General features: G+C 43.1%; 1 protein-coding gene across 7 annotated transcripts in view; it reads left to right on the top strand.

Annotated features, from left to right (window-relative positions):
- LOC129199252 (leukemia inhibitory factor receptor-like) overlaps positions 1-21356 on the top strand; it is a 91022-nt gene extending 69666 nt beyond the window's left edge. For all 7 annotated transcript variants that reach the window (XM_054809423.1, XM_054809419.1, XM_054809425.1 and 4 more), the window contains 10 exons: positions 2419-2584; positions 2743-2813; positions 3195-3408; positions 7424-7603; positions 9205-9306; positions 10638-10805; positions 11454-11615; positions 12672-12765; positions 13313-13391; positions 14065-21356. In XM_054809423.1, the coding sequence (XP_054665398.1) occupies positions 2419-2584; positions 2743-2813; positions 3195-3408; positions 7424-7603; positions 9205-9306; positions 10638-10805; positions 11454-11615; positions 12672-12765; positions 13313-13391; positions 14065-14703 (1875 nt within the window). In that variant the 3' untranslated portion in view covers positions 14704-21356. The remainder of the gene's footprint in view (positions 1-2418; positions 2585-2742; positions 2814-3194; positions 3409-7423; positions 7604-9204; positions 9307-10637; positions 10806-11453; positions 11616-12671; positions 12766-13312; positions 13392-14064) is intronic.
- Positions 21357-27264: the final 5908 nt, after the last annotated feature.

Here is a 27264-nt window from a genome sequence, read left to right as displayed (position 1 = left end):
CCTCTTGCAGTCTGCAGTTTAATTTCTTTTTTTTTTTCTTCCCCCTCACCCCCCTACCCCTCAAAGAACACTTCATTTGCTTGCTGTCAGTGATTGACATGCATGTGGCTGTAATAGGGAGCTGCTAAACCTGCTTGTATGTCAGTGATGTAGCGACAGGACAGGGAAGGATTCTCCCACTGGGCGTATCAGTAGGTAATCCCCAGTGAAGACCTCTGCAGCTGGAAAGAAGGTGGTATTTCTGGGTGGGGTTCGAATTTTCCAGCATTCAGGCTTCCAGCGGCTGCCCAGCTTTGGTGCTCTGTGTCACTGACTGGAACTGCATATTTACTCTTTTGACTGTCAAAGGAGCTTAGGATACTAATGCAGACACCAGCATCAGGTACCGAGTGTAGGTGGTGTGAATATATCCTCTTCTTCTGTATTGCCTTAGTGTGGGGTGATCTGTGTCACGGGGGAAGCCTAATGGCAGAACCGCATGTTCAGTTGGCCCGAGATTTACCCCCAAATTCTGTGTTTATGTGTTCAGATGGAGTATCTCTGACCAGCTTGGGGAGGCACATGCTGAATTATTAGGTCTCAGTACACAGAGCCTGAATTTGTAATGTGAGCACATTAACCTCAGAGGCTGCTTTTTACAATTTTTGTTTGATTTTTTAGCAGTATTCTATTACCCACTGCGTTTAGTTACCTGTTGGGCACAGCTTTTGGACACAGACTTGAATAAAGTCACTCAAGCTACAGAAGTGATGCAGCTAAGACTGAAGATTATTATTATATACATTGCTTGTAAAATAATAGGGTAGTAGTTAATGCATGCTCTGTAAGAGTATGTTTAAAATACTTTCAAAGCACTTAATGAGTGTGGAAGCCTTATACTTTTATATTTCCTCTGTAATGATGTGTTAAGTGGTACCCAGAGATTAGGTACTGCAAAGAAAATCATAGATATCTTTGGCATTAACAGGAGAAGAAACTGGCTTTTAGATGTACATAACAGCTCTGAGAGACGAGCTGTGTTGGATTTTGGTGTATATACCATCACCCACAGTTGTCTGCATTTCTCTGCTGCCAACATTTACTGCTTCTGGAGCAGTCAGCAGAGGAAACAAGCACCCAGAGTGCCACCCACCTGCAGCTCAATTAGCTTAAACTGCTAAAAAAGTAGGTTTGCACAGTTCGGTCTAACCAGAGTTACGCTACTCAAAGCCTGGGGCACACACCTGCTTGTGAACTCTGCTACCAGGTCAGTCATCTGGGACAGTGGGAGATGGTAAGGTCTTACGCTGTTACAGCAGTTCAAGTCGCTGCGCCTATATCTGAGCCCGCAGCTACAGATATTTTGAAACACAGCAAACAGCTTGGTAGAAGGATTTACAGCCTTGTTATGTTGTCTCTGGTTGCTTAATAAAAAAACCTCCAAGAGTTCTCTGTAATAAACAAAAGTAGCTGTGAAATTGTTATGGGGTTTTCTATGGCATTTTGAGGATGTTTTCAGAAGCTTCTCCATTTGTATGAGAGATTGTTGGCTTTTTTTATATTTTTCAAGTTGTCATTTGGCTTTAGAAATGCACAATTAGTTGCTTCTTAAAGTCACTTGGAGTCCAGTTTTTGGCAGCTGTGATGCACATGTGTTATAATTAGATTCAGTAAAAAATATTCCCAGGCTTAGGATTTCTTTAAGTAATCACGAAACTGAAATACTCCCTAGACTCCCACCATTTTAAGAATAATGGGAGAGACTAGTCCTGTCATAAGAGCTGTGAACAGAGACCACCTGGGTAAGACTTGGATACTGTCTTTTGAAGGAAAAAGGACTGCCTAGGAAGAAGACTGCATGATAAACATCTTGCTCAGACAGTCTGTCTTTAGTGTGCTTCTGCGCGTGTGTCTTAGCAAAAAGCCCTCTGTCCACCCAATTTGATGTGCACTGCACGGTGGAAGTGCAGGTTTTGAGCAGCAGAGGTGAAATCCTGGCCTGCCTCATGTGAGCAGAGGTTTTGCTGCATATGGGAGAGAGGGGGGCTGGACGGGAAAGATGGGAAGCAACAGCCTGCTACTGTGTGCTGAGTTCATCCTGTTGAAGGCTCGTCAGCGCTCTCTCTCCTTTCCATGCTTTACATCTCAAAGGTGCTCCCTACTCTCATATTTCAATTTCTGTGCTATATATGACTTTATTTTGGCAGACCTCTGAAAAAATTTCTTCTGTTTAGCGTGACTACATAGAAAATATTTTTCTTTTTCATTAATTTCTTCACGTTTTTTCATTAATTTCTTCATAGGACTTGACTGCAGCCTTTTTTCACACTGTCAGTAATCTTGGGGAAAAATAGTACCTTTTTTGGTGTTGACTTTCAGGATAATCTAGGAGCAAAAAAATATACATGTATCATGTCGATTTCTGCATATTTTTAACAGCACAATGTTTCCATGCCTGGAGGAAAGTTCTCCACTTACACAGCTCAGCTGAACACATTGCATCCTTATACCAAATACCAGTTCAGGGTGCGCTGTGCAGCTGCTGACCACTTCTGGAGGTGGAGTGACTGGAGCAGGATAGAAGAGCACACAACATTGGAAGCCCGTAAGTTTATTTAATTCTTTGTGGATAAAATGGTGAACTTGTGAAGCCACATATCTTAAATTAGCCACCTAAAAACCTAACATTTTAATAGAAATTTAAATTGTCTACTGTGCAACTTGAAAAAAACAAAACCAAAACATGGTTGTTTTTTTTTTTAGCTCCTGCAAGAGGTCCAGATATCTGGAGAGAGAGAAGTCCTTCTGGAAAAAGTCTAAAAATCTTCTGGAAGGTAGATAGGACACTTAGTTTTAAAATATGATGTAATGTATAAATGAGTGAAGGTTATAGTCAACAAATCGGACTGCTTTTCTTAATGAACCATCCATTGTGACAAACATTTTTCCCCAAATGATAATATTATTAAAGTTTTATAATTTAAACATTGCATTGAGAAGTATTTCACAAGAAGAATTAAATTTTTAATACATCCCAGCTGAAAATTAAAAACTTACAAACTTATGTGTTAATTCCTAAAGTCACACTACAGTAACTATCTTTTCTACCTTATAGTTCTATACAGTCATCAGACTAGATCAGGACATTAAATTCATATTATCCTGTGTCTGCTTTTGTGTATTCTGTTTTGGGTTAACTCTTTGTCTGTTCATAGCCTTTATCCCTTTCTGAAGCCAATGGAAAAATAGTGTCTCATGAAGTGTCCTGCTACCTGCTAGAGACACCACTGGAGTCCAAAGAAGTCACCGAACCCTCAAACAGTACTGAGATAAAACTTGGAAAAAATGACTGTGTAATTAGTGTTGTAGCTAAAAACCACGCAGGCTCGTCTCCTCCTTCGAGGATAACAAGCGTGGAACTTCCAAGCGGTGAGTGCTCCCAGCAGAGAGCTAAACACCTTCAAAGCTTGGGGAATACCTGGGCGAGTTCGTTTATTGAAAAGTAAGATAGATACATGCTTTGTTTGTTTGTGTTTGGTTTCTAGTTTATTTCCCCACCCAAATCTACTGGGTGGGGGAAGAAAAAAATTGCTGCTTTGCTTTTAGAGCAGCGACTCACCAATTAATTCTGCTCTCTGTATAAAAGGAGGGTGATAGTGTGCAGTCCCTGCAGCTATTTGCACTTTTCTGGACACCTCCCAGGAACAACAAGGATGACGCTTCAAAGCATTAGTGTCAATCTCTGATGTTTACGGAGCTCAGTTTATTTTTGTGTGTTCTTGTTGAGACACTGAAAAGTATTACATGCTAAAGAGAATCAGAATAAAGTTTTGGGGGTGTTGTGTGGCTTTTTAAGGGGAGAATTGTCAGTTCAATGCCTGTGAGCTCTGCAGGAGAATATTAATTGGGCTGCTTGGTAAAGTCTTGGCATCCTTGTGCTAGGCGCCAGTGTTAGAAAAGGAGGTGGGACTTAAGCTTCCCAATTAAAGCACTGCCATTCTTGCTGCATGCTTTTGTGAAGGCAAATACCTGAGCCAGATAATGATTTTGTGCTCCTAACACTGAGCTTGGGGAGAAGATAATACTGCGTGTGGCTATTGAGAGTCCATGTTTCCCTGTGTGGTGGGTTGACCCTGGCTGGAGGCCAGGTGCCCACCAAAGCTGCTCTGTCACTGCCCTCCTCAGCTGGGCAGGGGGGAGAAAATACAACAAAAGGCTGATGGGTTGAGATAAGGACAGGGAGAGATTGTTCACCAATTACCATCATGGGTGAAACAGATTCAACTTAGAAAAAATTAATCTAATTTATTACCAAGAACACAGAGTAGAGCAATGAGAAATAAAACCAAATCTTAAACCACCTCCCCCCACCGCTCCCTTCTTCCCAGGCTCAACTTCACTCCCGATTTCTCTCCCTCCTCCCCCCACAGCGGCACAGGGGGACGGGGAATGGGGGTTGTGGTCAGTTCATCACATGTTGTCTCTGCTGCTCCTTCCTCCTCAGGGGGAGGACTCCTCACACTCTGCCCCTGCTCCAGCATGGGGTCCCTCCCATGGGAGACAGTCCTCCATGAACTTCTCCAATGTGAGTCTTTTCTACGGGCTGCAGTTCTTCACGAACTGCTCCAGCGTGGGTCCCTTCCACAGGTTGCAGATCTTCAGGAGCAAACTGCTCCAGCGTGGGTCCCCCACGAGTTCACAAGTCCTGCCAGCAAACCTGCTCTGGCGTGGGCTCCTCTTTCCACGGGGCCACAGGTCCTGCCAGGAGCTTGCTCCAGTGTGGGCTTCCCACAGGGTCACAGCCTCCTTTGGGCATCCACCTGCTCCAGCGTGGGGTCCTCCACAGGCTGCAGGTGGAATCTCTACACCCCCTCATCCTTCTTCCATGGGCTGCAGGGGGACAGCCTGCTTCACCATGGTCTTCACCACGGGCTGCAGGGGGATCTCTGCTCCGGCGCCTGGAGCTCCTCCTCCCCTTCCTCCTTCACTGACCTTGGTGTCTGCAGAGTTTCTTACATCTTCTCACTCTGGCTGCAAAAGCTGCCACTCATTTTTTTTTTCTCTTCTTAAATATGTGATCCCAAAGGTGCTACCAGCGTCACTGATGGACTTGGCCTTGGCCAGCAGTGGGTCTGTCTTGGAGCCGGCTGGCATTGGCTGGCATGGGGGAAGCTTCTGGCAGCTCCTTGCAGAAGCCACCCCTGTAGCCCCCCCTGCTACCAAAACCTTGCCACGCAAACACAAAACACCCTGCATGCCAGGAAGAGTGCAATGTCCCAAAGCCCAAACCTTCAGCTCCGGATCTGGCCGATATTCTGCAGGGAGGACAGATTTTCACAAAGCAGCCCCTCTCTGCTTGTCTGCCAGGATCATGTATGGTGCTGCTTCTCCTTCCCACCCAGAGAACAGGTATCGGAGTTGCCTGTCTTGCACCTCAGGTTCTGATAAGACAGGGCCATCTCTCATGGGAAGAACCATGATTTGACTGAGATTCACAGTGAGAGAAAAAACGAGTTTGCTTCTATGCAAAGGAAAACCATTGCTCTTAATCTTTCTTGTGCTTCTCCAAAACACCAATACCTAAAAGTATTTTCTTAGTCTGCTCCTTGGAGGGAAAAGTAATTGTATGGGAGAGTTGAATGAATGAAAATGCTTTCATAGCTCTCCTTCAGCAGTGAAAGAACAAGACTCTGGGAGTTGGGGAGGTCTCTGTAAGAGCTTTGTGGTGTGGGACAGCTGATGGCAGCTGGAGCTTAGCGTTCATTTATAGCTTTCTCTTGGATATCTGAGGTTCCCTTTGGTGTTACCCAACTTGTACTTGTTGGAGATTTGCTCCCAAGTTGGTATAGGAATTATCTGAGTCACTGACTGGAGTCATGAAAGATGACTCATTCCCTGAACTGGATGACATTTCTGCCCAAACATCTTTTCTGGCTGCTTCCTGTGTACAGTCTGTAAGTGCTTTTAATGTCTGTAGGAGAGTAGTGGCTCTGAAGCTTGAGATCTGCTGAGGTTTTGTGAAAACTGAAAACACAAACAAAGGGTACTCTGCCTTAATTAGTTTGTCACTGTCTCTGAAAAGTGCTCTATAGAGAGTGGGGGCATATAATCTGTTTGTTATAGGCTCCCCTACCCCAGTGTGCTGTAGTGCTAGTAGTTATTTCTGCTAGTCTAGGTTGCAGCTATAAATACACCAAAATGAGCAGTACTGCCCTGGATGAATTTCTACTCATCTGGCTCAGGAAATAAAATTGAGTGTGGTGTATTTAAGCATTTTTTAGAGAGTATGTGCTCACTGTCAGTAAAAAGTCTTTCCCATAAATAGGAAAATTAAAGCAGCCTAATTAGAAATACACTCTCTTCCAGCATCGTAGAAGTGTAGTTTCACTGGATGCATAGTAGTTTTTTAGGGAAGAGTATTGAAAGACTTCTGGAGTTGACTTGCTTTTTTTAATTATGTGTGTCTTTTTTGCCATGAGCAAGCTAGAAAAGGATTGTACACTTAGCTGCATGTTAAGATTATTTAGAAATAGACAGTCTTTGACATTCACAGCATGTCTGTGAGAGTAAAGTGTTCACAGCACTAGTTCTTAAAAACTGCCCTTGCCCTTCAGCCTTCCATAGTTTATGGCTTTAATAACATGAAATAATAGACTCAATGGGGAGCATAAATGAGAACACTCAAAAAGGAAAAACTGAAACCCTGAGATTGTTTTTGCAGATCTGTTGTGTGGCCACCACTGTTGCCGTGGCCTTTGGAAAACATCCCTTATCTCGGCGGGTTCCCATGTGATGGACAGTTGTGGAGGGAGGCTGCAGGAATCAGAAGTCATTCCCAGATCTGATCACTTCAAGGGCAGCTAATCCTTTGATAATCAGAAACAAGAAAAATAGACCTAAGGCAAAGCATTTTTTTGGTTTGTTTTTAATTTACCCTTGGTATACTGGAGCCTCCATAAAGTTCACCAGGGACTTGACTTTTGCTGCTGATTCTTGGTGAAAAATGGTTGTCTGTGGTCGGGCGAGTGACAGCAAGACACCATGAAAGAAACACAAAGCAAGCTCTTCGATGAAATGACAGCAGGAATTTATAGCTGGAGGCTCCTGCCAAATTGGTGTCAAGTCAGATTTGAACCTGACATCTGTTGTAAATCCTTACCTTGAAAAAGTGCTTTTTAAGCTAGTCCTGAGCTGCAGCACTTATCATCATCATACTTAAGGCTGGCTGAGGGATTTGCTGCAGGCTATGTCTGATTTCCAGCACTTCAGAAAGCATAGCTGAGTGCACCGCTTCGAATTTCACTGTACCAGGAGCACGCCTCTCGTTCTTAGAAATGACTGCAGTTTATAAAACCTTTGTGCTGTGGCTGGAAGGCTTTCTTCCAGCTTGGACTACAGATAAGTGTCTGCTCTCTGATGGATTTTTGTGTCGTCTTTGTTGCAGACAATGTCAAAACAGATCGGGCCGTGGCAATGGGGAATGGAATTTATATTTCTTGGAATTCTTACCCCAACATGACCTGTGGCTACATAGTAAAATGGTGTCATTCATCTGGGTCTGAACCCTGCAGTGTGGACTGGCAGAAATTTCCTTTAAATACAACAGATGCAGTGATAAAGTCTGGTAAGTCAGAAACAATTTTTTGTGAGTCTTTCTGGTTGAGAGCCTGAGCAGTGAGTGGAATGAGAGCAGCACCAATGCTATAGGTTGAAGATTGTTGTATTGCTGTGTGCTCGTGTATATAAAAGAACCCTTTCTTGGTACTGTGTTTATTTTAATTTCTCATACAGCCTTGCCAAATCCAAATATCTGTCTTGACTTAACTGTTATCATCCTATGTTTATTAACTGTTTTGAAATTACCTCTTCTAGCTACACCCAACAACTTCCTAACTCAGCCTAATGCATAATGGTTAATCTAGGGTTTGGGGTTTTATTTGGATTCTAAACATAAACAGTGCTGCTCAGGATGGGGGAAGACTAATCCATTGTTTTTACATGAGGCAGATTTTTTTTAAGTGTGACCTCCATGTGTTGGCTTGCTATCAGCAACTGAAATTTCCTGGAACAGGGCACATTCCAGGTCTCTAGATGCTGGTGGGCAGATCAGGGAAATGAAACTCAGCTGTGGTGGGACTAGTAGAAGCAGAAGAGGAAAGAGAGGACCCAAGAAAGATGTAGGATTTTTCTCTGCTGTCTAAAAGGATATATATTTGCTTTTTCGAAGAGTTTAGTATACAAAGTCCCCATCAGAGAAAACAACTTGGAGCTGTGTACACAGGAAAGTTGGGGGGAGTGGGACCTGGGAGGGGGAGCAATATGTTTTCCTGCCTGTAATTACAACACTGTGTCCATGTTGTTTTCATTTGTGCTGGCTTGCTTTTTCCAAGCAGACAATACTATGTCTGTACAACGACGTACTGCTGTAGTCCTGAGCTCTTCCCAGGGATGCTTCTTGCAGCATGTTGTGGGAGTTACCCGGCTGCTAGGGCTGGGCTCAAGCTGGCAAATTCACCTCTGTGCTAGGAGAACCTCTCAGGCTGGACCTGAAGTCTTGCAAAACCTACTTGATTTCTGTAGGGTTTCACAGTGGCATCTTGTTTAGAAAAAATCTTGAAAGTAGTGTGCACCCCTGACTTGAGAAAATCCCAGGAAGTGGTAAATTATTTACATGTTGTAGTATCAAATAGCTATGCCTCCACCAAAGACACATGAAGTGAAAATTTGATGACTGTGTTTTGTAGAGTCAGTTCAGGCCTGGAGTTTATTGCTAAACTGCTTCACTATCACTTTTGAGGGTTCTCTGAATTTCTTTTGTACTGTTGCTGTAATAACCCTGGGTATTTCAAAATGCATTTGTATTTCTGAGGAGGAGGCAGGATCTACAGGACTGCTGTGGCAGGAAAGGAAGGGGATTGTTTCTGGTAACTTCAGCTTGTGTTTCCCCATGGAAAGAGCAATTTGTGCAATTTGAGTAGCTTGTTTTGAATCCTATTTGTTTAGAACCAAAATTTCTCCAGGAGCTAGATTTGCTTTCTGCTTCTAAACCACATCTGATGGCATAGCTTTTATAGGAATTACAAGTAGGGATAGTATTTATACCTAACACTGTGGTCTAAGACTTTGTAATTTTTTAATACATATTTATGTAAGTCTGCATCATGTGAAAGCTAAAAGCATCACTCTTTGTAAGTGAAATATTCTTACAATGATTTTCTCTTGCAGCTCTGTTTAGACCTGGTGTGAGATACAACTTTTCACTTTATGGCTGCAAAACCAGTGGATATCAGTTGTTGAAAAACATAACTGGGTATATGAAAGAGCTGCGTAAGTGCACTTTATCATTCAGGATCTTTACAAAGTAAATTTAGACTGTGTCTGGTTTTAGCTCATTGTTGGCAGAAGAAGATCGAGACCAGAATCTCCATACAGTACTACTGACTTCTGCTTGTTCTCTGTATATAATAGTAATAAATTTCTCCGGCCACTTCTAGTTCCCAGCATGCAATAACCCCTCTCATACCAACCCTGTCGGGGTAACTGCGGTTTGATCCAGGGCTGAGCTTTGCTTGCCTGGAGACGCATTAGTGTCTGAATGCTTTCTGTTCCCAAGTATCTGAACATGGCTTTACCCTTTAACATCACAACTGTATTGTAACTGCAGCACCCATTTCACTTTGAAGTTTAATGTGTTTTCTGCTAAAATAATATGCTTGGAAAACTGAGCTGCTGACATAATCTGAGCCCTTGGAAATGCCATTGTTTATTCCATTGCTAAGGTTGAAGGTGAGGTAAAGACAATTTTACCAGAAACTCAAATTTCAGCCATTTGTATATCTGTAAAAATCCTGAATGTTTCCCAGAAGGTTTTTCCATATATGTTCTCAAAAGATTGGAAGCTTTCAAGGTGAAAGGATAAAGACTTTGGGAGACTAAAAATGCATCAAACATACAGAAGAAACTTATTAGGAACTGAGAAATGTATTGACTTTGCACAAGAGCATAGATTCATTCTAAAACTTCAGATTTGGCTTTGGACAGATAACGATCGAGACAAAAACAGATGCATTCTTAAACATGAGTTCAGCACTGGTAGATCAATGCCAAATGTCAGACTAGGTCCTGATGCACATGACCTTACACAATATCTGCAGTAACACTTTCAGTGGGGTACAGGTATTGGAATAAGGACTTGTGATGCCTGATAAGAGTAGTTCTTCTAAGCTGAGAGAGATTTCCATGATAGGAATGTGGAGTTTGTTTAATTTGAAGACAAGCTATGAAGTCACAGTGTTAAAGCCTTTGAAAGCTAAGTAATTTGTATGCTCTGAAAGTTTATGCAATCTTTTGGGGTTTGTTGCAGGAAGAAGGGTTTGTACCTATATAGGTCTGTAAGAAGGCTGTCCAAGGAGAGATTTTTCTTTCAGCTTCTGATAGTAGATAATTAATTAATTAATTAATAACAGTGAGACCGACATACTTGTATTTTTGTAGCGTCTCCTGCGAAGTCTTTTCACGTGTTCTTGACAGTGAGGGTAAAGTATTCAGGAAAAAGTTGAAAATGCTAGCCCTGACATAAAACTGATGAAACAGTGGATTCAGCATGTAATGATAACATGGTTTCTTACCAGTTTTTTCCTTTGTAATTCTCCCTACAGCTCCAAAGCGTGCACCAAATTTTACTGTAGAAGAAACTTCTTCAGATTCTATATTGGTAAAATGGGAAGACATTCCTATTGAAGATTGTCAGGGGTTTATAGAGGGTTATCGTCTTTCCTTTGCAAAAGGTGAAAAAAATGCTTTAAAGCCTAGGCTTTCGGAACCAGGTAAATGAAATCTAGAGATTGCAACTTCCTTACTTAAGCTTTTTTTTTTTTTAAATAATTTAATTTAACTTTAGAAAAAGATGCTTTAATCATAATTCAGTTGCATTACTCACTGGAATAATTGGCCCCTGATATGGGACAGAGGCCTTTGAAATAATAAACTCCTTGTATGGTTAGCACAGTTGTTTTTTAATATAAGGCAAAAGTCGGAGAATACCCTGGCTCACTGAGGCCATAAAGCTAAGCAGTGACTAAGTGGCAATGTGACACACTGCCCTGCGTACAGATACCCTGGGTAGATGAGACGTGGGGGAGGTGACGTGGCTATATTTACTTGGCTATATTCTTCCAGTGCCCATCTTGTAAGGACATCTCTGTACAGAACTGAAGCCTGACTCACGTTAACGTCAGAGGACAAGCAGGAGTGTAAGAAACTGAAGCCAATCTACAGCAACAACACGCTCCTGTGCTGTTTGGTGCTGTGTCAGCAAGCAGCATTGCTAGGAGTCTTTATTTCAGTTTTCCTTTACGCAGACTGTTCTTCAGGTTTCATATGCTGACCTCAGGAAAGTCTTACTAAAGCTGAGGCTGTCTTTGTGAATCCTTTCTATCAAAGTTACACTTTTCTTAATGCTTCCAAACAAACAGGGAATCCAGAACTTAAAGTTAAGAATATCACTGACTTAACGAAGAAGTCTTTGAAAATACTTGATCTTCAAGGCAAAACAAGTTACCAACTGGACCTACAAGCCTACACTGCTGGTGGGTTGAGCCCTCCAAACAGCCTCTATGTGGTGACAAAGGAAGACTGTAAGTTGAATAACCCTGTTCATTCATAGTCTTCAGCACAGGGACTGTACAATGTGTAAAACAGAGTTTTGTGGGTTTTTTTTTTTCTGGTCCTTTTAGGTAGTTTGGGCATACCGTCTGATTTTTAATTTATTTAACTGGTTGTTATTTAGTTGGCTATTTTTAAGTACCAAGAATGGTACAGTTCAGGGTGAGGAAAAGATCTCTTCTTATTACAGCTACCCTGAAGTTCATGCTAATGTATGCAAGAAAAATAACTTCTAAACTATTACTAAATATAGTGGAGTCTGAACTTAGTCTTCTGAAGCAGCTAGTTGTTTTTGTCAGGTTTCCCATGATGAATATCTGCTAATACATGGTGGGAAGAAAGACATTGTGGAAATATTTACCAGTTTCAGAATTATAAACAGATGCCTCTCTGCTTTGAATTCAGTTTTATCGATCCCCTGACAGAAACAAACCCAGAAAGACAGTTAGAAAAAAAGAGATTGGCTTTGGGGAATGAGGGAAAAAAAATATTTTATATGAAAGACTAAACACTAGGATGCAACTAAAATACACGAAAAATCCAACTTGAGGCACTTAACATCAATGGAGGAAGGCAGTGGGAGTGTATCGGAGCTAAACCCTGGGGATCAGAAGCATTGTAACCCGTATGAAAGGCAGTGCGGTTTGTGCAGTAAGTTGTTGGCCTAGAAGAGCCATTATCAGAGATTTAGCCAGCTCAAGGAACATGTAAGTGCAATTCCAGTGCTTACTGAGAACAGAATTACAGTGGCAATCAGTCTTGTGTTGCACATGAAGCCTTTCACAATTAAGCAATTGGAGAGAAGTATCTGCTGATTCCTGTAGTTATCTCTGACTCGGCTCTGTTTATGGATGGACTTTGCCCTTCCAGCAAAGGAGAAGCGTATGGTGTTGGTCACTGTTTGCAGACCACTGTTAGATGAGTTTAATGAAATGGTCTCTAATCTGGGGAAATGTTAGAAAAGGCATAAAGCTTGCTGGTAACTTTGGAGATACATATTTACTGTCTTTTCTTTCTTTGTCCTCCAGCTGTAGGATTAATCATTGCAATTCTCATCCCCGTGGCAGTGGTTGTGCTGCTTGGAGTGGTGGCCAGCATCTTCTGCTACCGAAAGAGGGAATGGTAAATGCCTGCATTGAGTTCTGATCCTTTCCTGGATGTGTTTGCTTCAGTGCTAGAATTTTCCATGATTTTAGTTACTCTTTGTTTTCTTCAAGTACCCAAAGATGTCAGTGAGCCCAAAGATGGGTGGTAAAAACACATTGTAGAAGGTGAGGGAGAAATTGAGTTGGAGAAAGGTCAGAGCGAGGAATGCAAAAAGGTTTTGCAGGAGCCTGTTTCCCACTGAGCACCGTTTATAAATAGTTCCCAAATGGAAATAAGCTGGCGACATACTGTAATTTGTGAGCCGTTCACAAACACTCAGGTAGACATCCCATCTTCGACTTTTCGTAAACATGGCATATCAAGTTCCCCACTTTAAAAAAAAAAAAAAAAAGGTTTGCTGGTTTTTCCATTAAATACTCAGTGAAAGTGTAAGATGCTAAATCTTTGTGCCAGATGTCTTCAGTATGTTGAATTAAAGGGAAACGTCCTGACTCCTTTTATGTATTCACAATATGTTTCAGGGCTTGGTAACTTTTAAAAGTTTTTTCTTTCCTCTGTAAAGGATTAAAGAAACATTTTATCCGGAGATCCCGAATCCTGAGAACAGTAAGGCACTGCAGTTTCAGAAGAACATCTGTGAGGTAACCCTCATCTTAAATCTAGTATTTGAAACTTCTGACAGGTATGGCGAGTAAAGAATTCTTTTGCAAAATATGAGTCTTCTGCTCCAGTTATAGAAAAAACTGTGGCAGGAGGAACAGGACAAGTTACTGAGTAACTTTTGTCAAGTGCTATCTAGAGCTTTCTTGTTAATGTAGTTACTTGCAGTGTTTGAACTACGAAAGGACTGCTGCATTTCTCTCCTCCCGCACTAAAGAGAGGTGTCAGTACATGATAACAATGTGGGAGTAAAGTACCCATCTTTGTCATAGCGTTAGGAGAAGCAGAAAGCATGGGGAAGTGTACACGCTGTATCCCCAGCCTCCTGGTAGACGTAATAGCTGAAACTGGCATAACATTTAAACAACTTTCTGGAATGGGTTATACAAAGCTGACGTTTTGGGAAAGAGTTCTCAAACACTTACTGCAAGATCTGGAGTCTCTTTAAGTTGGCTAAAATACTTTTGACATTAACAGGAATATGTGATGAGCCAGAAAATGAGAATTAAAACTTTTTTTCGAATTGTACTAATGGCAATGGGATGAGTGCAAGCCACAAGCCAACATACTGGTTTAACTTGAGCAAGCTGTTGCTTTCAGGTTTTCCAGGTCTTTTGGCTTAGTCTTTCCCCCTTCTCCTTTTTCTCACTGCAGGGAAATAAGACCCTTAAAACACTGGAAATGAACCCATGCACCCCCAATAGTGTTGAAGTGGTGGAAACACGGTCTGCAGCTCCCAAGATTGAAGACACAGAGATGATGTCCCCAGCAGCAGACACCACTGTGCCTGAAGATGGCTCTGACTCGGAAACGGAGAACCACGTGGTTGTGTCCTACTGCCCCCCTATCATTGAAGAGGAAATCTCAAATACCCCTATGGATGAACCTGTGGGATCATCTCAGGTGGTTTACATCGACATCCAGTCAATGTATCAGCCTCAAACTAAATCAGAGGAAGAGCCAGAAATAGACTTAGTGACTACAGCAGGCTATAAGCCACAAATGCAGCTGCCTATCAGTGCTCTGAAAATAGAGAGTCACTCACCTGCAGAAGAAGAATTAGATAAAACCGCAGGTTACAGACCTCAAGCAAACACAAATGCCTGGAATGTGGACACTCCAGACTCCCCTGGATCAGTTGAAAGCAACAATGAAAATGGATCTTTTGGGAGCCCATGCTCCATTAATTCTCGACAGTTTCTGCTTCCCCCAAAAGATGATGAAGACTCTCCCAAACCTAGTAACATAGGGTGGTCCTTTACACACTTTTTTCAGAACAAACCAAATGATTAACAGCCAGTCCTCATCACACCTAAACCTGCCTTCTACATAAGCTCTTATTCCTGATGTTGTCAAGAAAGGAAGAAGAAAACTGCAAAAGGCATGAATTATTCTTGGAGACAGTCAGCAGAGGTTCTAGTGAGCTGAATGTTACCACGTTTAAGTTAGCGAAAAGTGTTAATGTTCCATTTTAATAGAGGCCGAGAGGCCTAAGTATAGCAATTTAGTTATTACTCTAGTAAAATATATTGGATATAAGAGGTATCGAGTTTAGAGCTCCTGATAATCATAGTCAAAGAACTCTGCCTACCTTCACATAGTGCTCCAAGATTAATATGGTCTCATGCAACTTATGACTTGGGAAGATTGCTTTGCTTTGTTGTAGTTGTTCTCAACTGTGCATACACAAGTGATGCAGCCCCAACAGGTTTCCTTACTGAAGGTTTCGTTTATCACAAACCTCAGCTTAACACGTGGAAACAATATGGTTGGAAACTCTTGAGTTCTTTTAGCTAGTTATAAACTAAGAACAAATGAGAGTGCTATTTTTTTTTTTCTTCTCCCATACGGAAGGGTATTGTCACTGTTTAACACTTCTGAAGCAATGGCCATTCAAATCTGTTGCTTTTTAACTAGACACTAGTTTCTGTACCTACTGTACAATGTTTATTCAATGTTTGACTCAGGGGTACAAACTTGGGGAAAAAAAGTGTAACACTGATTTAAACCTCAACAAGAACTGCATAAAGTTAAAAACTTTTTTTTTTTTAACTTAGAATGCTCTATATTTTTTCTATCCTTTGTTTAAGGAGTTAAATCTTTCCTAATGTATTGCACTAATGCATTTTGTATTTCATAGCTTCAGCTCCAGATGTCCTGCTTCAAAGTGGTACAATACTCCATTCACCCGCAGTGTTCAGCAGTCTTTGCACTATACAGTAATGTAAGCCATGGGGAAATCTCTGTCTACTAACATTAGCTGCCCAAGCAGTTTGGCACACAAAATTAGAGGTAGTAGTACTAGCTCCTTGAGAACAAATTGCTCTTTGGATGGTCTTTATTGTATTAGCTTTGCCACTTGCTGCCTGGCTGTTCTCCAGTGCCTACTCAGCAGGACTTTCTCTACAAATCCTACCTGGGAGTACAAGGTGGGATTTTGTTGCTGCGGGGAGAAATCCAAGGAGGTTTTAGTGCCGCTAATTCTACCTCTCCTTTACCAGACATGTGATGCAAAGAAAGCTTAAATAATGTACATTTGTGTGCTTAAAGGAGTGTTCAGAACAATCATCTTTGAAAATGTTTGTTTTCACATACGCATCTCTAGGCAGCTGCAATTGTAACACTTCACTGTTTAAACTTCAGACTGTGGCACGCATGAATTTCACTAGCTTACAGGAGAAAGTACTTTCTACCTTACCTGTTCCTTACTGCAAAACACAGTGGTGAGAGGTCAAATGTTAGAGCTTCATCAAAAAGGGTGTCCATAAAGTCCTAACTGAATCTTTTTTTTTTTAGATTTCAATTTCCTTAGCTACTTTGTGGGTTTTTGAGTAAATAAGATGGGGAAGTGTTTTTCTATACAAGATCCCAAAACAGATAAGGAGGCTGAATTGGCTAAGCTGCTAGTTGTAAAGGTGTGAGAGCCGACCAGGAGGACAGCTAGCTTGACAAACATTTGGTCTCCAAACCACATGATCTGGCCATCAAAATAAAACCAAACGTTAGGTTAAACCTTATTGCAGCAACAGATGGTGCAGTTTCAGATGTTGGTATGTCTCCGCCATCTCCATAAAATGAAAATACAGAGGGATTTCAAAACTGACAAAAAGGCAAAACACTAAACAGCATGCAAATCATCATCAGTAACAACTACCTGTGTGTGTCTCCTGGAAGAGTGAACTGTGAAGGCAGTAAAAATAGATCTGTCTGCAGACCTGACAAAGTGCAAATTGTGTCTGGAAGAACAGAAAGTGCAGATACGATTCTGTTTTTGAGGTTGAATCTTGGAATTAGCAGAGCTATGAGTGAAAAGACAGACAGACAGTGCAAAGAGCTGGTGTCCATCTGTCACCAGACATCACCACAAGAGAAAGTTTCATGCCTACTCTATTACTGCCTGTTATTCAGAACACTAACATATAAAAGGAAGCAGTTGTGCCCTTTGTGCTTGCTAGCTGGGAGGTGGCTAAATCCTAACAGTATCAACTCTTTCTCACAATGTCTTTTAGAGCTGATTTCTTTTTCACTAGTGGAGATTTGGCTTAATGTGTTTATCTCCTAAGATGACTTTTAGATTGTGCTGCCATATGCTTTTAATTGAAAGCAGAAGATTTCATGGACAGAGGGTATGGGTAGTGGTTTGGGTTTTTTATGGAGCAGTTTCTCAATGCAGAGAAGCAATTAGTATTGTGTGGTGATCCAAACAAAAAACCCCCTCTGTAGCAGAACAGCTGATCATAAGGAATAACTGTGCTTTCATATGGCTGTGTATTGCAAGTAACAAAATCAAACTGAAGTTTGAGATTACTAGCAATTTTTAGTTTGGCAGACTGGAAGCCAGGGCAGCTGCAGAGAAGTTGCAGGGAGCAGCCTAACAGCCTTCGCAGTGCTCCTGTGGTGAATCACTTAAACACAAGCATCAGATACTCAGGTTTTATTTTGTGCTGTTCTTCCTATTCAGTAAAGGCAACAGCATTTTAAATTGCTTCATTTCTTAGTGATTAGGTAGGGGGAAAGGAGTGCACATCATCTTGTATCAGTAGCAGAAGAGTGGGGCAAATGGGGAGAGACACAGGCTTGTGCACTGTATGTAGCATCATTTACTGTTGCTTAATGGTTATGAACCAGTAAGCAGTTTTCATTCCAGCACGTGAAAGCTCCCCTGCTTCACCTCAGTGGTTTCCTTTGAGCCTATTCAGTACTGCTAGTGAGGACACCTTTCAAATGCCTATCTTAAATCTTCAGCAGCGAATCCAAATACCAGATGGGTAGTGAGAGGTTGTGTGCTACTTTATTCATCATGTGAAGACCCCCCTAGGTGCATGGAGCAGTAAGAATGAGTGACAAGGACTGTCAGGGAACGGACTTGCTTTCTGAGCCCAAGTGCCAAGTTAAACCAGTAAAGCGTCTTTAGGAATGTCTTCATACCAAATTCACTTTCAAAGCACTGTGCTATTTAGCCTCTAACTACACTGATAACAATTCTAAGACTAAAACTTTGGGCTTCAAAGGGGATCAGACTCCTTGTACTGGCGCCTTCGGGCTTCCTGGTGAGCCTCTTCAGTCAAATTGTTTCTGAAAAACGTCTTAGGAAACTTAAAGTACTGCATTTCATAGCCATCATTTTCTGAAAGATCTTAGTCCTTTATTGAACATCTATTTTGTTTTAGTTCTTTTTTTGCTTTTCTTCTAGAAGAATAGAAAGTTCAGCTTTTTAACAAAACAACTTCCAGAAGGGATATGACCAGAAGGGATTGTGCTCAAAACCCTGTTACTCCTAACTCAGTACTTCAATCCTCCTGTTGGATCAGTGTTGAGAAATGTAGGGTGTTAATGCCAAGCAATTCCTTTCTGAAGCAAATTATCGGTGCTGCTGCTTTTTATTTTTGAGCCATGCCTGTCATATGTGACAATTTGGGGTTTGTAATGGGTTTTTGTACTGTTCACTGTACGCGTGGAACATCAGTCATGTTTGATGTAACATCGTGCACTCTCCTATTTGACACATTAATTATTTTTGTTGTTCTGACATGCAGGGGGATATGGGATCTTGGTTTTGTGTGTTAAATTTTGAGATGGTAGATCTGCATGTGATATACCTCACAGAACTACTAATTAATATATCAACAAAATAGTAAGCTAATATTACAGGCAGGCAGTGAATTACCTCCCTGCTATGCAGTGGCTGCATAGGCAGACTTAGGACCCAATGACTGATATTTGCTGTGGTAGCTGTCTATATTACCTGTAGTTGCTGCTTTCATGGATAAACCATTTCCAAAGGGAACCAGTAGCCGTGTTATCCGTCACGGCACAATCGGCAAATGTGCCGTGTTTCTTCATCTTTGATTTATGTGGGGGACCAGAGCTTTCCTCTGCTGGGAACACAGCAGCAGCAAGCTCCTGATGACCTTGAGTTTTAGGCTGCTCTGAAGAGGCACGTTCAAGCCGCATTTTGGGGGTTTTTTGATATGTTCAGCTGGGTAAAGCTGTGGTGTTTCCTGTGATCTTGTCCTCTAGGACACTCAGTTGAACATGAATAGTAGCAAAAATGAAGGCAATTGGATGCATTGGAGTGAGAAGGTGTTTAGACATCACTCTGAAAAGGCAATGAGAAATCGTGTGCTCTATTTTTAGACAAATACTGTTTTGTAAATAGAATATTTGTATACCTACAAGTAGATAGAAATATAGTAAAAGAATTTGAAATACATAGAAAAAATGTAACATTTGAAGAATCAGATTGCTAACAAGGCTCCGTGTACCATAAATCTATCAAGAGCTTCCTATGTAAATAGCATCTTCTGTTCTGCCACAGACTTTCATGAAGACTTCAGTGCAAATGGCATTGGTATTTTTAACACTAAGAAAAGTGTTAACCCCTTATGCACATATGTGCTAACATCATTATGTGCCTAGGTGCATATTGCAGAGGAAGTTGGCTTGTAATTCCCAAAGTGATTTTTTTGGAGCCCTGTACTTGAATATATGCCTTCTGAGATGCAGTTTCGTCTGGAGGAAACAGCTGCACTCCTCCCTGCACTTGAGTTTGTGCATTAAGCAGTGCCCTGAGTGGCTGATGCTCAGAGATGCTGTTGGCAGTTTGCAAGATTTGTTGTTGGCTTTTTCTTTGCCTTTTCCTTAGCAAGCCTGGAAACACAGATCCAGACCCCAAATGCCCCAGATTCAGAAATGTTGGAGTGTTTAAAAACTGATTTCCTCATGCTTAGGCCTGTCTTAAATTTTTAAGTATGTCCTTAGAAGCTGGAAAACAGTTTCTTCCGTAACAATTTTCTTTCCTCTCCTCCCTCATTTATATAACTCTGGATTTTCCCCAGTGTTTCTCAGATAGCCAGTGTTTGTTTCCTTTTTGCATGTTATGCAAACAAACCTCAGATGATACTGGCAGGGGTTTCTGTAACTTTACAAGTTGTCCCAGGGTGCATGACAATACTTTTTCCCCCACAAAAAATGTCTATTAATTCCTTCTGCTTTTTCAACAAAAAAGTCTCCAGAGAACTTTTCTGTGTCAGAGGCAGGGGCTCAGCAGGTGAGTTCGTCTAATGGCATGGTGCTGCTGCGTGAGAGGATGGGGTTAATCCCTCCCCAGCCTCACCCTCTCCTTATGCCAGAGCTCCCCGGGTGACTTTGTGGTGCAGCAGAGCAGATGACATCCTTATTTTTTAATGTGATACCTAACAGAATCTCTAGGTAGGTTTTTGGACGATCCCAAATCTGCACTTCGACTGTTGTAACATGAAAGCAAGCTGCAGTGGAAGTGTATGTACAACTTCCACAAGAAGGTTCAATACCATTGCAACTCATTTGGTCTTGTGAAAAATGTAGTGAGTAAAACTTACCCAGGGACAAAGGAAAAATTGAAATGTTCTTATTTTCATTATTTGGGCTGAGGAAAATTCAAAAAAAGAAATAGCTCAAGCAAGGCAAAGTAAAATAGGAACAGCCAAGGCTTCACACAACAAAAAGGGAATCCTTGAACATCACTTTGTCGGTTTCCTTAATGTCGTTCAAGAGTGGCTTACGATGAACAACGCTTTATGCTTCATAGCATGTCAGAAAAGTTTGTAAAGCAGGGGATAGCAAAAAAAAGAAGATAACTGAATCGACTTGTGTATGAAATCCTACTCAAAGGTAACAGTAATTTGAACTTTGATCCTGTTGTGGCACACAAAACAGCGGAGCTGCTGGAGTCATACAGGTCACCTGAAAAAAAAAAAAGAAACACATTGTACTATAATGCTGTAACTTTTGAAATATAAACTGTGAACCGGTTCAATGGTTTTTTTAGCTCTTTTTATACCATATGTTTTACAGCCTAAATAGTTTGTTTAGACATGTTTTTATGTTCTGTTTTTACAAAGATTTTAATGGACTTTTGTTTAATACTAGTGAAAATATTGATTGCCAATTTGAAATAGTCATCTATAGAAATTGAGAATAAAATCAATAAATCAAGCTGAAAAAATAGTCTACCTAACACACTAAACCTAATCAGTCATTTAACGTATTTCTGTTGCTGAATGATACTGAAGTTTTCCAGCTTCCAAATCTGCTATTGAAAAAATATTTCTTTCACAATTTGAGCAAAATCATCACAAGGCACTTTAATGAAGTTGTAGCATACCAAGTAAAATACTGACTCAACAAACTGTATCAACATGAAAATGTATTAGCTAAGCAGTTAAACAAATGCATGCTTGAAAAAGGAAGCGTGGGATCATGGGGAAATAATATTCCACTGTGGCAGATGACATTTAAGACTAACCTAACACTAAGATACCAACTTTGCATATGTTTTAAACCTAGTTTGCTTGGCTGTTGTAACTCTTGTTGTATTGCTTGGGTGTCTAAAAATACGCATGTATTTAACAATTTTACCATAGTATTGCCATGGAATTTAATAAATATATTTTCTTACACTCTTATATGTTTTCATATTCCTTGCTTGCATGTTCATTTTTAAGTAAGAGTTAAATTCTGCTCGTGCTCCAGTACAAACAGAGTTATTTTAATTTTGTGCCAGAGTAAATAACCACAGGATCTGGCAAGCACAGCCTTGGCTTCTTGATCGGCAGAGCGGGTAGTAACGCAGATATTCCCTGAGCAGCTTCTCCTAAGCACAGCATGCCGTAGTGCGTACAGACAAGGTTTTCTGAGGCCCTCCTTTTCCTGCCATGCGATGCGATGATAGGAGGGCGGCCAGCTGACTTACCAGTGTCCTCCTCGGCTTACGGCTCTAACGCGGCTGGGGTTTTCAGATGCGATTTCCCTGCAGGCTTGGGCTGAGGGCTTGCAGAGATGAGCAGCTGGTGGCTCTCCACAGTGGACAGGTGTGGTGGACATCCCTACTCCAGGATGAAGGATGTTGTGGCAGGAAGAAGGGGCGCAGGCTGCACCCTGTGGGGGTGGTTTGGGTGATGCGGGACACTTTCTCAGTGTGTTTTAGTGGAATGGAGATAATCAGCTTCTATGGTGGCTCTAACATGGGCCTTGTGTTTGAGGCCAGTTATGCCACAGCACTCACTTCTTGTCCTAGCGATAGCCAAGGAATTTTGTGGCTCATCTGACCACAGCATCTGAACTGGGGAGTGCCACGTGGGCTTAGCAGTGTGCCACATCACAGCACGTCACGTGAAGCCATCACTGCACGGTGGCACTGTGCCCTCTCTGTCTCTTTGGAGGCAGTCTCAAAAGTCAGAGAGACAATTCCTTGTCTTGCAATAGCACATTGGTGCAGTTTGTCGGTATGCCAGCAACTAGGCAGGATGTGCGAGCTCCACTGAGTGCTGGGGAGGTGCAGGATCAGGGGTACGAAGTCCTTTAAGCAGGACTGAAGAGTACTGCTCTGAAAAGACTCAAACGCATAGAGCTGTGGACATGAGACGCTTCAGTTGTTCCAAAGGTGAAATGCCACAGCTGCACTCCCGAGTCCTGTAACTGCTTTGGCCAGCGGAGGAGCAACAGGGATGAGATCAAGACAGGTCTCACTCCATCATCTGGGCTTCAGGTCTAAAAGAAGTAAAAGGATGATGGTTTTGCAATATCTTTTGAAGATATTGCATGTTGTTCAGATATAGCTTGTTCAAATCTCAGCAAAACCAGACTAATCCTGTGGGGTTTGGTATTTAACACAGCTCAAGGACAGCTGGGGCTCCCCATCCATTGGCACAGAGGTACTCGTGCCACAGCAGCACCAGAGGAACATGGAAGCAGTGGGTTCCTCTGCAGGGACGGGGCTGTGTTACGTCCACAGTGGGTGCAGAACCGTTAGCCTTCGCTGTGCTCTTCACTGCAGAGCAAATGTGTGAGAGCAGCTGAGAGCTCTGGCCCTGGGAGAGGCGAGGTGGGTCTCACCCCTTCATGGACACCGCTGTCTCTGCCCTGGCATAGGATGTCCAGCCGTGGCAAATGGCCCCATCACATTCCTTGCCCACATGCAGGCTGTGCCGGTGGGGTGCATGGGTGTGCAGCCCCACGCCTGTGCTGATTCACGCCCAGGGAAAATCGGGGTGGGGGGTGTGTGTGTTTGGTGTGGGGGTGTGGGTGGTGTGTCTATTCATGAAGCCAAAGCAGAAATCAGTTGCTGACAATATCCTGCCATATCTTATTTGCAAAGCACAGCCACTGTAGGTGAAATACCCTAAGCCAGCTGTGAGCTGGAGCTTTTAATTTTGGGTGCATTTATGAGGTATGTGAGAACTACAAGTACCGGCACTTCTACAACAGAATTAGTCACAGAGACTGAGTTTCACACAGCATCGTGGCCGTTCAAAGAAAATAAGTTGTGCTACAAAATCACAGCAACTGACGTCAAAGATTGGGTAATGGCGGAGTGTATGGATTTTTCACCATCAGGATAAGGGTGGGGAGAGGTATTTGTTCTTTGAAAAATAATCTGTGTTTTGGTAAGAGCAATCAGTTCAAATGAAAACTGCCTAAACATGATGATAAATTGGTGATTTCATTTTTGAATTCTGCTTTCCTGACACCAAAATTAAAAGCTATAGTGAGGAAAAAAAGTGGACGCAAGGGAAATTGTAAAGAAAATATTAAATATTGCCCCTCCGGTGTCTTCAAAAGACAGGAAAATTGAGGGAAATTCCACTGTGTTCACAAAAAGTGACCACATATGCTGCCACTATTGCCACTAGAAACTATTTAAGGGTTTGCAAAACAAGCAAAAAAAAAAAAAAGATTGGAAAGCAGCTGGTTTGTGAGCCTGAACATGGGGTGTTTGTGCTCAGCAGTCCCATTTCTTCCACGCTGCCCCCATGCGTCACGGTAACATATGGTGCTGGCAAATGCAACCTGTGGGGATGGGTATTGAAAGAACCGGAACTGTCGTTTCCCTAGAAAGGAAGACTGAGGTAAGCTTAAAAAAGAAATAGCGGGGGGAGAGGAACAATGTCATCTTTGTCCTGTCCACAGTAAAGAAAAATGCTCTGAACGGATGTTCGAGAGAAATAAGGGTGGGCGGGCGCAGCACGGCCAGGCAGTCTCTGTTGCGGGGGGTTTGGGAAGAGGGCACTCTCAGATGAGTCGGGTCCTGTCCATGGGGGCGGAAAGCGGGGACCTCACAGAGCTGTGGCGACCGCAGGTGCCGGCGCCAGGCTGTTACTCATGTGTGACATGCCCGAGTGCAGGGGTGGTGACACATCATCACCCAACGAGGGGACCAGGGGTGCCCACGGTGACTCAAACCGATGGAAAAATGGAGTGGGAGGGAGGGACGGAGGGATGTGCTCACTGGAGCAGGCGGTGCCCTGACTCGGACATCAGAGCAAGGTGTTGCTTTGGAGAAGGGAAAACCCCACTGTGTGCACACACACACCCCAAGAAATAAAATGTTGATAAAAAGACACATCTGGCTGATGGGATGTGGTCGCTGGTCTCCATGACTAAACCACAGCTGCATTTTGTCTAGTCCCTTAAAGTGAGGAGATTTGCCCCTTGAGGGGTGATGCCGCTGTAGAGGGAGTGGCACGATGCATTTCCCACGGGGCTTATTTTGCTTTCCCAAGAGAATGAAAACGTTTTATCAAAAGCAAAGCCTGGGTGACAAAATAGTAACTTTTAACAGGCACCTGTGGCAGGCTAATGTGCCAGTGGGAAAGGGGCTACTTCCCAACCCTGATAGCCCCCTCTCCTCTTCTTCATGTCTTTGCTGCCTGGGGGCCAGGCTGGGAGGACTGGGATGGAAAAGAGCTTCTGGTCCTTCACCTTTGACCACCCAGGACACACCAGTGCAGCAAGAATTTGTCTACCGTAGGGACCATTGCTAAGTCTCATCTGGCTGCAGTTGCCCTTGACATCTCTTTTTCCTTGTTGTTTGGTTTGGGTTTTTTTCCCCTTCATTATTTTGCTTCAGGATGACATGAGTAAACCTGACTGCTGATTCCCAAGTGGCTGGTCCCCAGGGAGATGGAGGAGTGGTGCAGAGCAGCGAGATGCCCCGGGCAGGGCGAGGGGCGTGCAGCAGCTCTGCCCAACAGCCAGCACCCAGCACAAAGCCTGACTTGGCCCATTCAAGGCTGCCACCAAGGGGGGTGTTTAGGCCTAGAAAGTGGAGGGGGTTGTCTTTTGGGATTAATGTGGAAAACTAGGAAGAAAGCTAAGAACTGCAATTTTAGGAAGGTGATGAAATTGCAAAGAGAGGCACAAGCACCAGGGACTGCTGGCTTCATCGCTGGTTTGCACAGGTACCAGTGCACAAAGGGCACGGGTCTGTCAGCAGGCAAGAGCTCATCCTGCAGTAGCACCAGGGTCATGTCAAGCATCTGATATGGCCCAAGCAATAAATAACGTGATAAATAAGCAGTTTCGGCGACAGTGAGCAGCACATCCAGGCCAGTTCCTGGTAAGATGACTAAGCACTCTGCCATGCTCTATTGGCCTTTCCCCTCTCCTCCCCTGGCCCAGCATCAGGGGAGTGGGGGATGAGCCTCCACATCTGGTCAGATGTTCCTGAGTTTCTGGCACCTACTTCCTGCTCAGCCCCTTGACTGGAAACTCCTGCCTCTCACCCAGCCCCAAGCTTCACCAGGGAGACTGGAGCTGTCAATGCATGATGCTTCCTTCTTCGGAGGTTTCTCAGATTATCTTTAAAAGGATGCAGAAAGGACTTTTTTTTTCTTTAAAAGATTCAAACCCTGCAGCATCCCCCCCGCCTCCCCCAGTCGGCACCACGCAGCTGTGCTGCTCATGCTCAGCCTATGCCGCAGCAGGGTGATGCCGCCAGCTCCGAATTCCCGCGTGGTGATACGCACAGTTGGAAACAGGCATTTGGGGAGCTGCCGTTTGTTGCTCTTCTTTTTCCACAACAACAATCGAGGTATTTCCTACCCACACCCCCCCTACCCTGTGTTTCAAAGAGCAGCTTTTGTTCTGGAGAAGTATCGCCTTGTACCAAAACGCCTGTTATTCTGCAGTGAATTATCTTAAAATAGAGACCTCTCCTGCCAGATGTTTGTCTTGGAGCCGCTCTTCAAACCCTGCGACAGAAATGAAAGGATGGGAAAGGCGAGACACAAACGACAGAGTGAAGGCTGATGCTGTTTCTGGACCAGCGCTGTCTCCTGTCACCGGGAGCACGGCAGGTCCCCAGGACTAGGGGTGCTGCCAGCCAGATCTGCCTACCCTGCGCCAGGCCAGGACAGGTGGCTGCTATCTGGGAAACCCCTCGAGCTCATAAATGTAACCCTTTCCCCCCCAGCAGCCAGTGGCTGAGATGCAGCCCAAGTGCGGGCTGTGTCTGGCCACTGCCGTGGGGCTGCTGCAGTGAGCAGCCATTGAGACCTTCAGCCTCCAGAGGTTTTAGTTTTTAACCCTTTTCAAACTCTGTACATTTTCCTTGTACATCCCATGGCATCGAATTCCATTTACTTTCATTTTAAAGCCACCTCTTGATCATATATACTTTATCCTGCTTTTTCCAAACCATGAACAGGTTTCTCTCTCCCCATGGGGTTCCCCAAGCCAAACAAAGCTTCGCTTCTCCTGGGAGGAGACCCATGAGTGTCTCCAGACCTTCTGCAAGCTGCCCATGGCTTCTACAGACAGTTTTTCCAAGGTGTGATTTGAACAGAGGGCAGCGCACAGGTGCACGTTGCATGCTGGCACCACCATGCATTTTTCTGTTTATTTCTAACAAGTGCCTGTATTTGGTTTTGACCACTGGCAGCATAAGACTTTCACCTGAGTGATCAAGATGTCCTTTCCAGCATGCACAACAGGAGCTGGGGTCCCCTTGGCTATTACCTGCATGTGCCATTATCTAATACCAGCTATTATTTTTTCCACTCAAGCCTACAGCTGCCCACAGTGAGACAAGTGTCGGGAATGTGTTTTAGCTATCAGGGAGCTGGGAGCACCCTAGGCACAGTAAAAATGCAGCAGAAACCTCCTGATCGCCATTGCTTTTGCCACACCAGGTCCTTTTAACTCAGGCATTCAGACGAGCCTGCGCTGCTGAGGAGGTTTGTGCTTCCCCTGCTGCCGGCACATGGCGAGCCGTGGGGCGCCCTGCTGCATGGTGGGTCTCTCTTCTCCCCACCGATGGCTCACTGATCTGCTTCAAACAAAGAGTTAAAGAAGAAAAATTGCCAAACTATGAAATTCTGGACCATTTCCTTAGCGTCTCGACAGCACTCCTTTCGCCTGCTTAAATTACAGTTTGGCAATCAAGGTTGCATAAGTGTTGGTCCAGTGCCTAGAAAACATTTTATTTTAAGAGGACTGTGACCCACCAAGGTCTCTTGCACATCCCTTTTCCCATTTTTCAGGAAAAAAATAACATTATTTATAATACCACAGTAGCAAGCATTTGGTCTTTTT

This window comes from Grus americana, chromosome Z, assembly GCF_028858705.1.
Source record: "Grus americana isolate bGruAme1 chromosome Z, bGruAme1.mat, whole genome shotgun sequence".
Taxonomy (NCBI): Eukaryota; Metazoa; Chordata; class Aves; order Gruiformes; family Gruidae; genus Grus; species Grus americana.
This window is presented reverse-complemented; position numbering and strand designations above follow the sequence as displayed.